This window comes from Schistocerca nitens, chromosome 7 (assembly GCF_023898315.1).
Source record: "Schistocerca nitens isolate TAMUIC-IGC-003100 chromosome 7, iqSchNite1.1, whole genome shotgun sequence".
Taxonomy (NCBI): Eukaryota; Metazoa; Arthropoda; class Insecta; order Orthoptera; family Acrididae; genus Schistocerca; species Schistocerca nitens.
The window spans coordinates 354,506,695-354,521,139 of record NC_064620.1 but is presented as its reverse complement, the minus strand read 5'-3'; the positions used below and the strand labels follow the sequence as shown (position 1 = coordinate 354,521,139).

The 14,445-nt window shown below is 37.7% G+C and overlaps 1 protein-coding gene across 1 annotated transcript in view; it reads right to left on the bottom strand.

The window, feature by feature from the left end:
• LOC126195617 (uncharacterized) overlaps nucleotides 1–14,445 on the bottom strand; it is a 444,247-nt gene that overhangs the window by 78,645 nt on the left and 351,157 nt on the right. The window contains exons 26-29 of the mRNA XM_049934243.1: nucleotides 13,062–13,191; nucleotides 6,695–6,801; nucleotides 3,916–4,389; nucleotides 2,144–2,274 (exon numbers count right to left, since the gene is read on the bottom strand). Coding sequence (XP_049790200.1) covers nucleotides 2,144–2,274; nucleotides 3,916–4,389; nucleotides 6,695–6,801; nucleotides 13,062–13,191 — 842 coding nt within the window. The remainder of the gene's footprint in view (nucleotides 1–2,143; nucleotides 2,275–3,915; nucleotides 4,390–6,694; nucleotides 6,802–13,061; nucleotides 13,192–14,445) is intronic.

Below are 14,445 nucleotides of genomic sequence, written 5' to 3'. Positions count from 1 at the left end.
TGGGTGGAAACAACTGAGGAAATGGCATTCAACTTATTTGCATGCTCACATAACCATAGCCTTCAGACCTGGGTTCACAATCATAGTACATGCACTGTAGAACAATTTATAATCAAGTCCTACCTACTATGTCTCCTTTACTTATGACAACATACAGTTCTGAGCATTTTCTTATTACCATTTTCCTCATTTCACACTGTCATGTTATTATTTTTTTTCCTTTTAGTTTTTAAGTAAGAAAAACTTGCTTATTATGGTAGAGAATTCCACAAGTTTCTTTATCTCCATGCTGTGCAATGGCTTCGCATTAAGATGAGTAGAGCCAGTTGTCTAACTCACAGACCATTTTACTTTATACTTTCATGTCTCTTTTTCAATTTGCATTTGCACTACAGTATGTGAAACTTACATAAGCTTTCATAAAAATATGCTCCGAGAAATAAATTCTTAGTGTGTTTCATTCTTTTACTCATGTTATTTCTTTCTTATTTTTCACATATTTCTATTTTCCTATGTTTAAAAACAGCTTTACAGGTGGATGATTCTTATTATATTTACTCACTATACAGAGGGGTCCAAAAAAATGTTTAAAAGTCCATAACTTGCAAACTAATTGAAGGAGTTGTGTCATTTTTGGTGAAAGTGTAGCTTAAAGTCCAACTTAAAGATATCACTGTAGGTGTTTGAAATGGTCACCATTAACATCCACACACAACGATGCTGCCGAACTGCAGCATGAACTACTGACTGCAACGTGTTCAGTTGGATATTTGCACACGAATGTACAATGGACTCTTGAAGTTCATCCAATGTGCATGGCTTTTGCCAATAAACTACATCCTTTAGTGTTCCCCACAGGTAAAAGTCCAGAGGAGTCAGGTCTGGGGAACATGGTGGATACTCCACAGCACCTCTACAGCCTCTCCATCTTCCTGGTAGATTTTCGTCGAGATACACCCTATCACGATTTTGGTAGTGGGCTGGGGCACCATCTTGTTGAAAGTAAACTCTTCTGTCTCCATACAAGTTTTGGATGGCAGGTAAAATGGATGTGTCAAGCTTCTGAAGGTACACGTCACCGGTAACTGTCCTGTCAAAAAACAATGGCCCAATCAAGCCCTGTTATGACAACCCACATCACACATTTACTCCTGGCAAATTCACTGCTTTATCTACATGGATGTTTGGATTTTTGGCGGCCCAGTAGATGCAATTGTGGTGATTTACTGTACCATTGAGTTTGAACTGTGCCTCATCAGACCACACAATCATCTCTGCAAACTCTTCATCGTTGCGCACCATGTTAGTAAACCACTCGCAGTACTCCTTTCTACGATCTGGGTCGTCCTTGTTCATTGCGTGTAGCAATCGTGGGACATAGCACTTCCATTTTGCTGTCTTCAAAATTTGCCAAACACTTGAGCGACGCAATCCAGTTTCACGGGTACACTGTCTCAAAGACTTCTGGGGTGAGCGAGTGAATTGTTGTAACACACGAATGGAGTTAGCTGGACTTGTTACTGTTACAGGTCATCCAGATAGCTGTTTGTGTACATCTTTAATACAGCCTTCGGCTTCAAATTTGTCTTGAATGCGACGAATCGTTAAACGTGTTGGTGGCTCTGTTTGATACTCATTACACCATTGCCGTTGAACCTCATTAATGTTTTCGTGCTTAAAATACCATTTCAAAACTGACTTTCTTTTATCGAATGTAAGCCTTGCGCCAGCCATGTTTACTCGAGTAACTAGGTGCAACTAAGAACGAAACACTGACTATCTGGCAACTGTCATCTGACAAAACAAAACAATGCAATACAACGCTTGTGTGGCAATTTCCAGAACTACAAACTATTATACTATCAAGGATGAGACAACTCCGTCAATTAGTTTGCCAGTTATGGAATTTTAAACAGTGGATACATTTTTTTGGACCCCTCTGTACTTGTAAAAAATTGTTCAGAATTTATATCATTACATGAAGAGAGATATACCACATTACTGATAACGTAACACTACAATGCAGAGAAACATTCTCAGCAATATATTTTTTTAGAAATATTGTTTTTATTATTTTAAAATGTCTCTAATGACAACCAATGACTAAGGGGTGTAAAGGTGCTTCATTCAGCTAGATACTTACCATTAGTTAAATATATGCCATATATCATATTACTGGGCATTTCATGCACTTGATCTAGGATCTGTATCTTCAAATGATTTTCAAATTGTTTTTCATTTTTGCTAACAATTTTTCCAAAATCTTCTTCTATTCTGAAACATGCGTATCAAGAAATACTATTCTGAAACATGCATATCAAGAAATACATGCAGAAAATAAAATAATATGTATTAATGAGTAAGTAAGAAACACATTAGTGAGCAATAATATGCCAAAATACACACACACACACACACACACACACACACACACACACACAACAGAGAAGGGAAGTGTGTGTGTGTGTGTGTGTGTGTGTGTGTGTGTGTGTGAGGGAGGTAGAGAGAGAGAGAGAGAGGTTTTGTTATCAGTAATTAAAAATTTGTTAAAAAGGAGGTTTAACAGCTAAACTGTTGCACAAAAAGAAAAGTTACAGGTGTTTTGTATCAACACAAGTCTAAGCTTTGGACATTATAATCAATATCTTATAAGGCTGCTAAAAAGAAACAATTAACAGGAGATGCTACATTGAATAAAGGCACATTATTCAACATGAGATTTGTATAAAATGCAGCACAGTGTAGGCAACAATACATATTCTATCAATATATTTTCAAGATCTTGTTAAATTCTTAATAGCCTTTGGTCCAGCATTCACTCAACATGGGACTTTCGCAGCCAGTTTTAAAGACATGGAAAAAATAAAACAACCTTGTAATAAAGGTCTCAGATACTCTAAGGATGAAACTGAATTCTTTCTTATATTAATTAATTAGTAATTAAAGCATAGAACAAATTAAGAATGAGTCATTAACATACTTAACAAACACTCTATTTCAGTATTATGAGGAGGAAAGTTGCCACTCACCATATAGCAGAGATGCTGACTCGCAGATAGGCACAACAAAAAGATTTTCACACTTAAAGCTTTTAGCCAATGGCTTTTGTCAGCAATGAAATGATAAGTAAATCAAGACCCTAAGCTGTCAACAGGCGTTGATATACATCAATGCGGACAGTTGAAAATATGTGCCCCAATTGGGACTCGAACCCGGGATCTCTGCTTACATGGCAGACACTCTATCCATCTGAGCCACCAAGGGCACAGAGGATTGTGCGACTGCAGGGATTTATCCCTTGCACACTCCTCGTGAGACTCACATTCCCAGCTTAATGTCCACACACTACATTCGTAGTGCCGCTGCCCACTACACTCATTACTCGTGGCACACAATCTTACCGAATCCCGTAAGAGTTCGGCAATGCGTGTGAATCCAGCACAGTAGAAGAAGGTCAATGGCTGGTTAGCCTTAACTATATGAAGATGGTATCTGTTCTTTTGGACATGTCTGAAAGAACAGATACCATCTTCTTATTTCTCAACAATAGACACACATAGGCACACACACACTCATGCAAATGCAACTCACACACACGATTGCAGTCTCAGGCCACTGAGTGTGGTTTCAGTTGCCTGAGACTGCAGTCGTGTGTGTGAGTTGCATTTGCATGAGTGTATGTGTGTGTATGTGTGTCTACTGTTGTCAGGGGCCATTGGTGAAAAGCTTTAAGTGTGAAAATCTTTATGTTGTACCAATCTGCAACTCAGAATCTCTGCTATATGGTGAGTAGCAACTTACCTTCTCATAATATTGTTACATTCCATCCTGGATTTTCCATTATTTGAAAAACTCTATTTCAGCTATAGATGAATGACAAATGCCTCCTGGCTGTTAAAAGTTTATGTGATTTACCTAAATATGACATTATATATTGTATTGTTTGAGATAACTTTTCCTGGAAGTCTTGTGGTCAAATGAGAAGTTATCTCAGTTGTAGATACTTCTGCTGATCCCGTCCCAACTTGATACAGTGATGTTGAAGACTCTGTCACATCACTTCCAGAGGTTCTTTTGACAGCTGGAGAACTTGATATGGTTGGAGATGCAGTTGTACCTGCTTCTAATGGAGTTCTTGTATTAGCTGAAGACCATGTGTTTCTGCCTGTTGACAGTACTGTAGTATCTGACACTGACTCAGTCATTTTAATAGTTGATGTGACAGTAGTGGCAGTTGGTGAAGATAAACTTGTTGAAACTACTGTAGACATACGTCCAGTACTAGATTCTGTGTGACTAGATGTTAGATGTTCCACTGGTCTGACAGTCATAGCAGCACTTTCAGTGATACGAGTAGTTGTTTTTGGAGGAACATCAGCAATAAAAACACTGTAAGTAAAATAAGAATGAGTCACTGAATTGAAAATGACACATTTATTTTGCTCTTTCTGTAGGTATCACGAGTATTAAAATCAATCCAACATAACACAAGGCACTAAAAGAAATTATAAATAATGTATTTAAAATTACTGGGCCATTTTTTGCCAATTAACAAAACGTTAAAATTAGAAAAAGAGAAACTAATAAAATATTACTGCAAATTCGTTCCATGCATGAAACAAAAGAACACAATTACCAAATTTATTACATGGCCCAGTGTTAATAATTACAGCACAATCTTTACAGTTTATGAGTGTATATGCAAGGGTAGATTGTTAAACCTGATATAATTCTTCTAATTTTATTAAGTGCTGTCACTATTGGCAAGAGTGAATCCTGTAATTGTGTTATTCAGACTCTCAGACAGAAGAAGTGACTGAAAAGAAGGTGATTTAGGGACGTTCTGGTAACACAAACATTTTTTCCAAGTTTAAAGATCTGAAATTTTCTTCTAGGTCTGCTGAGAAATGTTTTGGTTATATGGAACTTCCAAGCGTAAGCTTTTTCAGTTTTGAATTTTATAGTATTCTGATGTAGTCTTGCATTAAGAATGTGTTATTCAGTATACTAATACAGTTTGGATCAACACTTTGTTTCTCAAGGACTGTCAGTACAGATTTTGTTGAAACTAGGTTCTTACTCACAATGTATGAAAATAAGATTAAGTGGTAATTCATAGTCACTGCTCCATTTTATAATTTCATTAACCACTCAAAAATGGTGTACTGTGCAACAACCCTTCTAAAAGCAGCTTCTTCCTTCCTCTCCTTTTTTTCTATGTGGGCATTTGATGATTTTAGTGAATATCTTGCACATTACATATAGGAACCTTGCAGGTGTATAGTCCTTCATGTTCTATATGCCTCTTTTCTTGTGAAGGAGACTAATTAAAGCATTATTCCAGATCTGAGTCATTGCTCTTCTTTACAAATATTCATAAATAATTGTTGAAGTTCCCTTTCTGTAGCTTTACCCTAGCATTAATCATATATACTGAAACAATGTTCCCTGTGCCCTCCTTTTCTTCATATTTCAAATGACATTATATTCCTCAGTCACCAAATTAAGTGTTACTCAAAGCCATTAATCAAAATGTGATTATATTTAGTGACCCTCATGAATGGATCTTCCTGTTGTGGGAGGGATTGCAGGCCTCAATGATACAATACAATAGGTTCAACTACAATAGAGGGGCAGCAGCCTATTCTGCAGTTGCTGTGGATACAGTCTGGATGACTGACTTATCTGGCCACATAACATCAGCCAACATTGCCTTGTAATGTTGGTACTGTGAACAGATGAAGGCAAGGGGAAACTGAGCTGCTGTTTTCCTAAATTTCATGCAGTTCTACTCTAGGGGTTGATGATGATGGCATCTCTTGAAAAAAATAGTTTGCAGGTAAAATAGACCCACATGCAGATCTCTGGGTGGGAACTACTCAGGAGGTTATTGTCATCATGAGAAACAAAATGTGGTCTATGGGTTGAAGTGTGGGGTGTTTATACCTCGAGTAGGAAGGTTAGAGAATTGCAAAATGGAAATGGATAGGTTGACATTAGATATGGTGGGAATTAATGAAGTATGGTGGCAGGATGAACAGGAGTCTGATCAAGTGAGTACAGGGTCATAAATATGAATACAATATGGGTAATGCAGGAATAGATCTGATAATGAATAAGAAAATAGATCAGCATAGTAAACACATTGACTGTCTAGAGATAAACTGGAAAATTAGGAAATCTAAAAGATTCTGAAGCATCTTAAACCATTAGTATCCAGAGACAGTGAGTGTGTGAGAGAGTTATTCTTGTGTGAATGTGTATAACTGTTTCTGAAGAACAGCTCTACACAAAAGCTTAAATATTTCAGCATTCTCCTTCTTCGTGCCAGTCTGCAACACAAATCCTCCTTTAAGTGGGGAGTAGCTATCTATCCTTTCCATATTCTTATTATCCATTGTAGCTTTACTTTTATTTTAATTTTTATTGAACATTGTATTTGAATATATTTATTACATCTTATACTTTGCATTTTATTTGGCCACAGTTTAGGTATGTGTTAACTTATTTTCTGAATGACTTAAGTCACCTTTTTTTATAATTATTCCCTGATCCTGCTTTTCCTTTGGCATCCAAATCATCCTTTATTAGTAAATACTTGGAATCTATTGTTGACTTCTTTGCACTCTAGTTTTAAAGACACAAATATTCATCATTTATTGTATAGCATGTGAGACTTACAGCAGAGACATACCTGTAATTGCCAAGAGTTGTACAGTGACACTCCAATACTTGGTTGCGAGGGACCCCATCTGACTGACATGTATTTAGATCCCATCCATTATTACGCCACAAACCACACTGGTGACAAATAATCATAATGTTTTGATGTAAACCAAAAGTTTTATTTTATTGTAATATGAAGGCAGCATTTTATTCATACAATGCTGGCATAGCGTATATGTCTGTCATTTTAGAACAAGACAAAATACAGAGAGCAGCATTCATGTTTTTTATTTGGCATCTATCTGACAGTAACAGTGAGATGTGTTTAAGATGTAGATCTACAGGTGATAGGACAAAGTGTAATATATTTGTGTAGTAATGTAGTGAACAAACACTAGTTTGTCATTTTAGAACACAACAAAATACAAAGAGCAGCATCCATGTTTTTAATTAAGCACCTATCTGTCGGCAACAGTGAGATGTGTTAAAAATATATGACAGGACAAAGTGTAATATATATTCATCTGATGACATACATTTGCAATCTATTTGGTTTGCACATAGAAGATATGTCAAAAATGTACAATACAATTACAAGACTTTTACACTAATAATAAAAGTATTATATGAATATACAATATATGAATATACGATATGAATAACGATATTTCTTAGGTTGTAAAACATTGTATCCAGCTCAAATTTCCAGTTTGTCCTGGATGAATTTATCCACTGAGTAATAACATTTCAGTGTCAGCACCAGATACAGTTTTCTTTTAAGTGTACCTAAATTCATCTGCAGCAACTTGTTCCCTTTTAATGTATTATTAATTTTCATTCACTTTGAGGTGGTGGGCTGGAAACACAAAATTTTCTTTGTTTTTGTTACATTGTGAAAGAACAAAAAGGTTTCCCTCAAACAATTCATGTCAGGTGTATTAAAAGACAACAATCTCATATATATATAGGGGTGGCAGAGTTCACATTTTAAGTTTTCTAGATAGTGGTCGATATGGTTCTTTATGAATTTGCATAAAACTCAATTAAAAAGTAATAGATACAGTATTGAAGAACAGTTAAAAAATATATTTTTATTTGTACAGAAAATCCAGCAACATCTAGGAACACACTGTAGTGTCACTGCACCAAATAACAAACACATCATCAGTGTCAGAACAGGCTGACATTAAAAGTCATATGCACATCCTATAGAAACAGTAGGATTCCTAGAGTCGAGGTGTGCAATTTTAATAGTGCCTCAAGGGCATTTATTTTATTGTCATATGAACCTAAAAATGCAAAATGTTGTGTAAATAAGATAAAATTAGTTACATAATTTGTGTTTCATTCATCATTTTGCTATTTCTAAATCAGGTAATGAAAACAGTCACAAATACTCTTCTCATATATTTACATATCACAACCAAATAAACTGACTTTGCATACTGGCAATGCTTTTTGTATGAAATAAAGCTTATTTATGTGGAAGATTTCTGACACAGTTTCAAGTAAAAAAAATTTAAAATAATAGATAAATTTTACAGTCTTATGAAAAGGGAAGTTGCTACTCGCCGTACAGCAGAGTTGCTGAGTCGCAGATAGGCACAACAAAAAGACTGTCACAAATAAGCTTTCAGCCAACAAGGCCTTCATCAAAAAAAGATAACACACACACACACACACACACACACACACACACACACACACACAATCTTTGGCTGCTAAGGCCATACTGTGAGCAATAGCGCATGATGGGAGCAATTTGGGTGGTGGGGATAAAGGAGAAGGCTGGGTCAGGGAGTGGGTGAGAGAGCAGGGTACAGGTGTGGGACAGTAAAGTTCTGTTCGTGGGAGCGCACAGGTGTGAGGTGGGGGATGGATAGGGCAGCAGGGTGCAGCCAGATGGTTAGACAGAGGGCAAAGTGGTGGGGGGAGGGGGGGGGGGCAGGTGCACCTTTGGAACAGACGGCTGTGGAGTGGGAACAGGAAAGAGGGTAGGCAGGTGAAGGACAATGACTAACAAAGGTTGAGGCCAGGAGGGTTACGGGAACATAGTACATCTTACAGGGAGAGTTCCCACCTGTGCAATTCAGGAAAGCTGGTGTTGGTAGGAAGGATCCAGATGCCACAGGCTGTGAAGCAATCATTAACATGAAGAATGTTGTGCTGAGCAGCATGTTCAATAACTGGGTGGTACATCTGTTTCTTGGCTGCAGTTTCTCTGTGGCCATTCATGCTGACAGACAGCCTGTTGGCTGTCAAGCCTATGTAGAACAAACACAGCACACAGGTTGCTGCTTAGCTTGCAGATCACATGACTGGTTTCACACGTAGCCCTGCCTTTGATTGGATACATGATGCTTGTGAGAAGACTGGAGTAACTGGTGGTGGGAGGATGTATGGGACAGATCTTGTATCTGGGTCTACTGCAGGGACACAAGCCATGAGACAATGGGTTGGGAGCAGGTGTTGTGCAGGGATGGATGACATTGTGTAGGTTCGGTGGGCAGCAGAATACCACTGTGGGAGGGATGGGGAGCATAGTGGGTAGAACATTCCTCATTTCAGGGCATGACTACTTCACATCCCTGTGATGGGCCTAGATGCAAGAGCTGTCCCATACATCTTCCCACCACCACCTACTCCAGTCTGGTCACAAGCTTCACCTATCCCATCAAAGGCAGGGTTACCTGTGAAACCAATCATGTAATCTGCAAGCTAAGCTGCAATCACTGTGCTGTGTTCTATGTGGCCATGACAACCAACAAGCTGTCTTTCTGCATGAATGGCCACTGACAAAGTGTGGCCAAGAAACAGCTGGACCACCCAGTTGCCGAGCATGCTGCCCAGCACAACATTCTTTATGTTAATGACTGCTTCACAACCTGTGCCATCTGGATTCTTCCTATCAACACCAGCTTTTCTGAACTTTGCATGTGGGAATTCTGCCTGCAGATATATCCTGTGTTTCAACCCTCTTTGTCCACAACCTTCTATCCCACAGGAACACCCAGTCTTTTTACTTCTCTCCTCCATCCCCACCTCCCTCCCTCCACCACCCCCACCCCTCACCCTGCACCCTCTGTCTAACCTCCCAATTGCACCTAGCAGGTCTACTCTTCTTCCATCTTGTCACTGTATGCTCCCACAACAGCACTTTACCATCTCTCTACCTGTACCCTTCTCTGCCTCCATCTCCCTGCCCCTGCCTCCTCCTTTATGCCAACCACCCAGATCCCTTCTCCCATCGTACACTGTTGCTCACACTCTTGCCTTGACAGCCAGAGACAGCAGTCAGGTGTGTGTGAGCTGTGTTTGTTTGATTGTGTATTTATATGTCGTCTATGCCAGAAGAAGGCCTCCTGGTTGAAAGCTTCCATGTTTAGTTGTCTTTTTGTTGTGTGTGTCTGTGACTCAGCGTCTCCGCTATGTAGTGAGGAGCAACCTATACTTTTCATAGTAATGTTATTACTCCATCCAATATTTTCCATTATTTGATTTTACATAACACAGCATATTGCCAAATAAATAGATAAGATCACACTGCTCTTTATATCCTACAGAGTCCAAAATAGCAACATCCACCTTGAAAGCAGTGATATAGGTTGGTACTCTCATATATACTCTGCCTGCAACTCAACAACTCAGCTTTATGATGTGTAGCATAACATTGGTGTGTTATGTACTTTGTTTGCAGATATAAATTTCATTGAATTATCTTGAAGTCATATTATTTTGTACTTCTACCATTACCTGAAATAACCATAATTTGCAGCCAGTGTAACAGTTAGATGAACAGGGAAGACCAATTGTGCTGATAGGTCTCCACAGACAACGAGAAGTGTGTCATTTTCAATGATTCATGGTGTTGCTGATGTATGTAGGAAGAGGATTCATATGCAGATCACAATGATCTAACTAATCCTGAAGATGCTCACTTTGGCTACATTCTGGGGACTTTGTGGAATATTGAATTACATTGAGGTCTTAATCATATTCTTCTGCCTATTTGTAGGTACATCTATCTGTGCAGAATTGAGCATATCTTGTTGAAATGTCCCACTCTTCCCAGGAAAAGCTAACAGTCATTTGGCAAAAAATATGATCTCTGAGAATTTATTTATAAACTAATCAGTCAAAGGTACCTTCAACCTGTAAAGAAACCTTAAATGTGGAGTAGTGCTCCTAGAGACCTTTATGTAACAATGAAATAAACATTCACCTTTGATATCATTGGCATTTATAATATACTGAAAGTGCATGCACAATACACTTTCACTATACAGGGATATGACTAAATCACAAACTTGACTGTTTTAGAAATACTTGACTTGATCTGAAAGTCAAAAATGAGAACTTTTCTTTGCAGTTTGAAGACATTGTTCCTCTTACCCATGCCAGCAAGGATTAATGTGTGTACAGACAGTTTTTCAAGCATCTGTACACCTTATTTCCCACTGTCTCAAGTTGCAGGGATCACTTCATGAAAATTGTCATAAAAATGAGTATTTGTGGTACATTAAAACTAACAGTAGAAGTCACTAAAAGGAATTTTAGCATAAATCTTGCATTTCATTGAATTGCTCTGCATTTACAGTGATTCTTTTAGCTAGTGATATTACATTAATAATGTTAATTTCTGTAAGAAATGATACTCAAAGGTATTATATTTGATTCACTGCATTCAAGTTCTTTAAGTTAGCTAATAATTGACTTATGCTTTGTAAACTGATTATCACCTTTCTTATTTTTTAGCAATGTGTAACAGATTTGATGATTACAGGACACATCAGAGTACAAACATTACAAATATTATCTAACTGTTACTTAATGGTAACTGAATTGTTAGTTAATGGTAACTGAATTAATTCACTGCAATAAGGCAGACATAAACCAACACAACTGTGATCACATTAGTGTTAGCAGGGGTACTACAAGTAGCAGTGAACTGCAATAAAAATCCAAGCCACAGCTCATGGAAACATAAATGAAGCAGTACATTATAGTATAGTTCGAAATGACAATTATAATACAAAAAACTAGTGTAAATACAGGGTGTTTATAAATGAATATCAGGGTTTTAACGCTTTATAATATTTGTTACATTAAACTTACAGTTATAAATGATATGTCAAATGAAAGAGCAACTCAAACAGTTGTGTTTGGCACCAGAGCAACACACAATTTTTCCTCTGCAATCCACTAGACACTGTACCCAAGCGCTGGATAGGCTGCATGGGGCCCGACCTAACGCCATGTGATTTTTTCCTTTGGGGCTTCATCAAGGATCGTGTGTACATGCCTCCGCTACCAACAGACCTCCCTGAATTAGGAAACCAGACTGAAGCAGCTGTTGCTACAATTACTGAAGACACACTTATCAACAGTTGGGAAGAACTCGGCTATAGACTTGATGTGTGCCGTGTGACAAAAGGTGCTCGCATTGAACATTTATAAGGTTCTTGGTAAAACTGTTTGAGTTGCTCTTTCATTTGACATATCATTCAAAACTTTAAGTTTAATATAATAAATATTATAAAGGGTTCATTTATAAACACCCTGTATAACAATATTATGAAAAAGAAAGTTGTTACCATATAGCGGAGATGCTGTGTCACAGATAGGCACAACAAAAAGACTGTCACAAATATAGCTTTCAGCCAGTAAGGCCTTCATCAAAAATAGAGGACAAACACATGCACATGTGTGCATTTGCGCACACTGCGGGCGCGCGCACACGCACACCACCACACACACACACACACACACACACACACACACACACACACACACACACACACACAAATTCAACTCACAAACATGTAACTGCCGTTTCAACAACTGAGTAGCAACTTTCCTTTTCATAATATTGCTACATTCCATCCTGGATTTTCTAGTGTGAAATATAATATTCATTGGTAAATACTGATGATAACAGTTAAATAAACTGATAGCCAGAACACACTGAAATCCATGTCCAGCTACCACGATTCATATACAATGAATTTACTCAGTCTGTTATTCTCTTAATGTTTAAAAATGAATTTTAACAGACATAATAGGGTAATAAAAGCACAGGTATGATAATGCGAAAGCTACATTGATATTTTTGAGAATATTCTAAAAAAGATTTTCTCTCTAAAGAAACATCTGCTATTCAGTGCAGAAGTAAAGAGCCATTTCTGTTGGCACTTCATACACTTACATTACACATGTCATTGTGTATCTATATCTTCTGTTTCTGTAGTACAACAGCGGACAATGATTATAGCTAGAAATTGTGTGTGTATGTATGTTTCTTTGTGCAACATATAATGTTTTAATAGCTGCTGCAGTCATTTACAAATAATAGAATATAAACAAAAGTATACAGTGTATATACTAGTAAAACTCACATGTAAAAATTTTCCTTGCATAGCCACTTTTGTTACAGGAAGGAGTAAGATTAATGGCTCCTTAATCTGTCCATTTGGCAGCACTGTTCCCTTTGAATTCAAGATGGTGAACTCATATACATTGCTGATTCTGCACATAGGTAGCAAATAACATTTATTTATCTTTCAATATAAACACTGCAAGCACTGAATACATAATAATTCTTACATTCAAATGAGGAGATGTTCAAGTGAGTTTACAGAAAAATAGCTGGTTTTCAATAAACAACTTTACAAGTCACTGGAACAAGCACAGGGAAGACCAAATGGCTTGCATCACAGAAAAAGCAACTAAGAAGCAAAAAGTGGAGGAACCTCAAGTAGAACTGAATGAAAAGCAAGCTGAAAAATATAAAAGACAGGCAAGAAAAGAAAATTAATAATCATTGTGAAAGAATGAGGTATTGAAATATCCTTGGTGGAATATAAATAATGAAAGGGGTAAAGGTAACAACTCATTAATAACTGAGATGATGAATTGTGGATATGCATATAAACAAGATGGAGAATACTGCTGAGCTGTCTGACAAACCCTTGTTCAGAGCTAAGGGAATACACATATAAACAATGGAAAATCTTAGATGGAATAACAACAATTTGAAAAGAAAATTGTTACTCACTACGTAGAGGAGATGAAAAGTGACAGCCGTGCTACATTTAAAAGACTGCTGGATATTATTAGCCACTGTATTAATTCTTTCATTAGATATAGACAAAACACACATGTATGCACATGCCAGTATGACTGCCATCTCCAGGCAATAAGGCCTACCTGAGACTGTAATATTTGGAGATGACAGTGGTCATGTGTGGGTGAATTATGCTCATGTGAATGTGTGTGTTTTGTTGTCTACATCTGCTAAAGTACTTAGAATGATAGTTTATAATAACTAGCAGTCTTTCCAATATGCCTATATGCCATGCAACGCCTCTTCTGTGTGGTGAGTAGCTATCTGTCCACTTCATATCTTTATTAGACAATATATATACATGCATAGCTACGTTGTTTCAGCTAATTATATTGTTTCAGTACTGCAGCCAAATGAGGTGAGGTGTTTTATTGGGGAGAGGAGAAAGATGGGGGGGGGGGGGGGGGTTGCAGGTTGGGGAAGGTTAGCTATCAATTGGAAGACAGACACAACGAGCATATGTATGAAACTGGCACTGGTCTGTTTGTGATGTAGGCAGGGGGAGTTATGTGTAGTGCACAATAATGTAAATTATTGGACTGAGAAAAGGGGGCCTAGGACAGAGGAAGTGGGAGTCTGCAGAGAGGAGGGTGTAGGTATAAGATGAGTGGAGTGGAGGTCATCGGGCCTGGAGTGGAGGTGGTTGTGAGAATGGA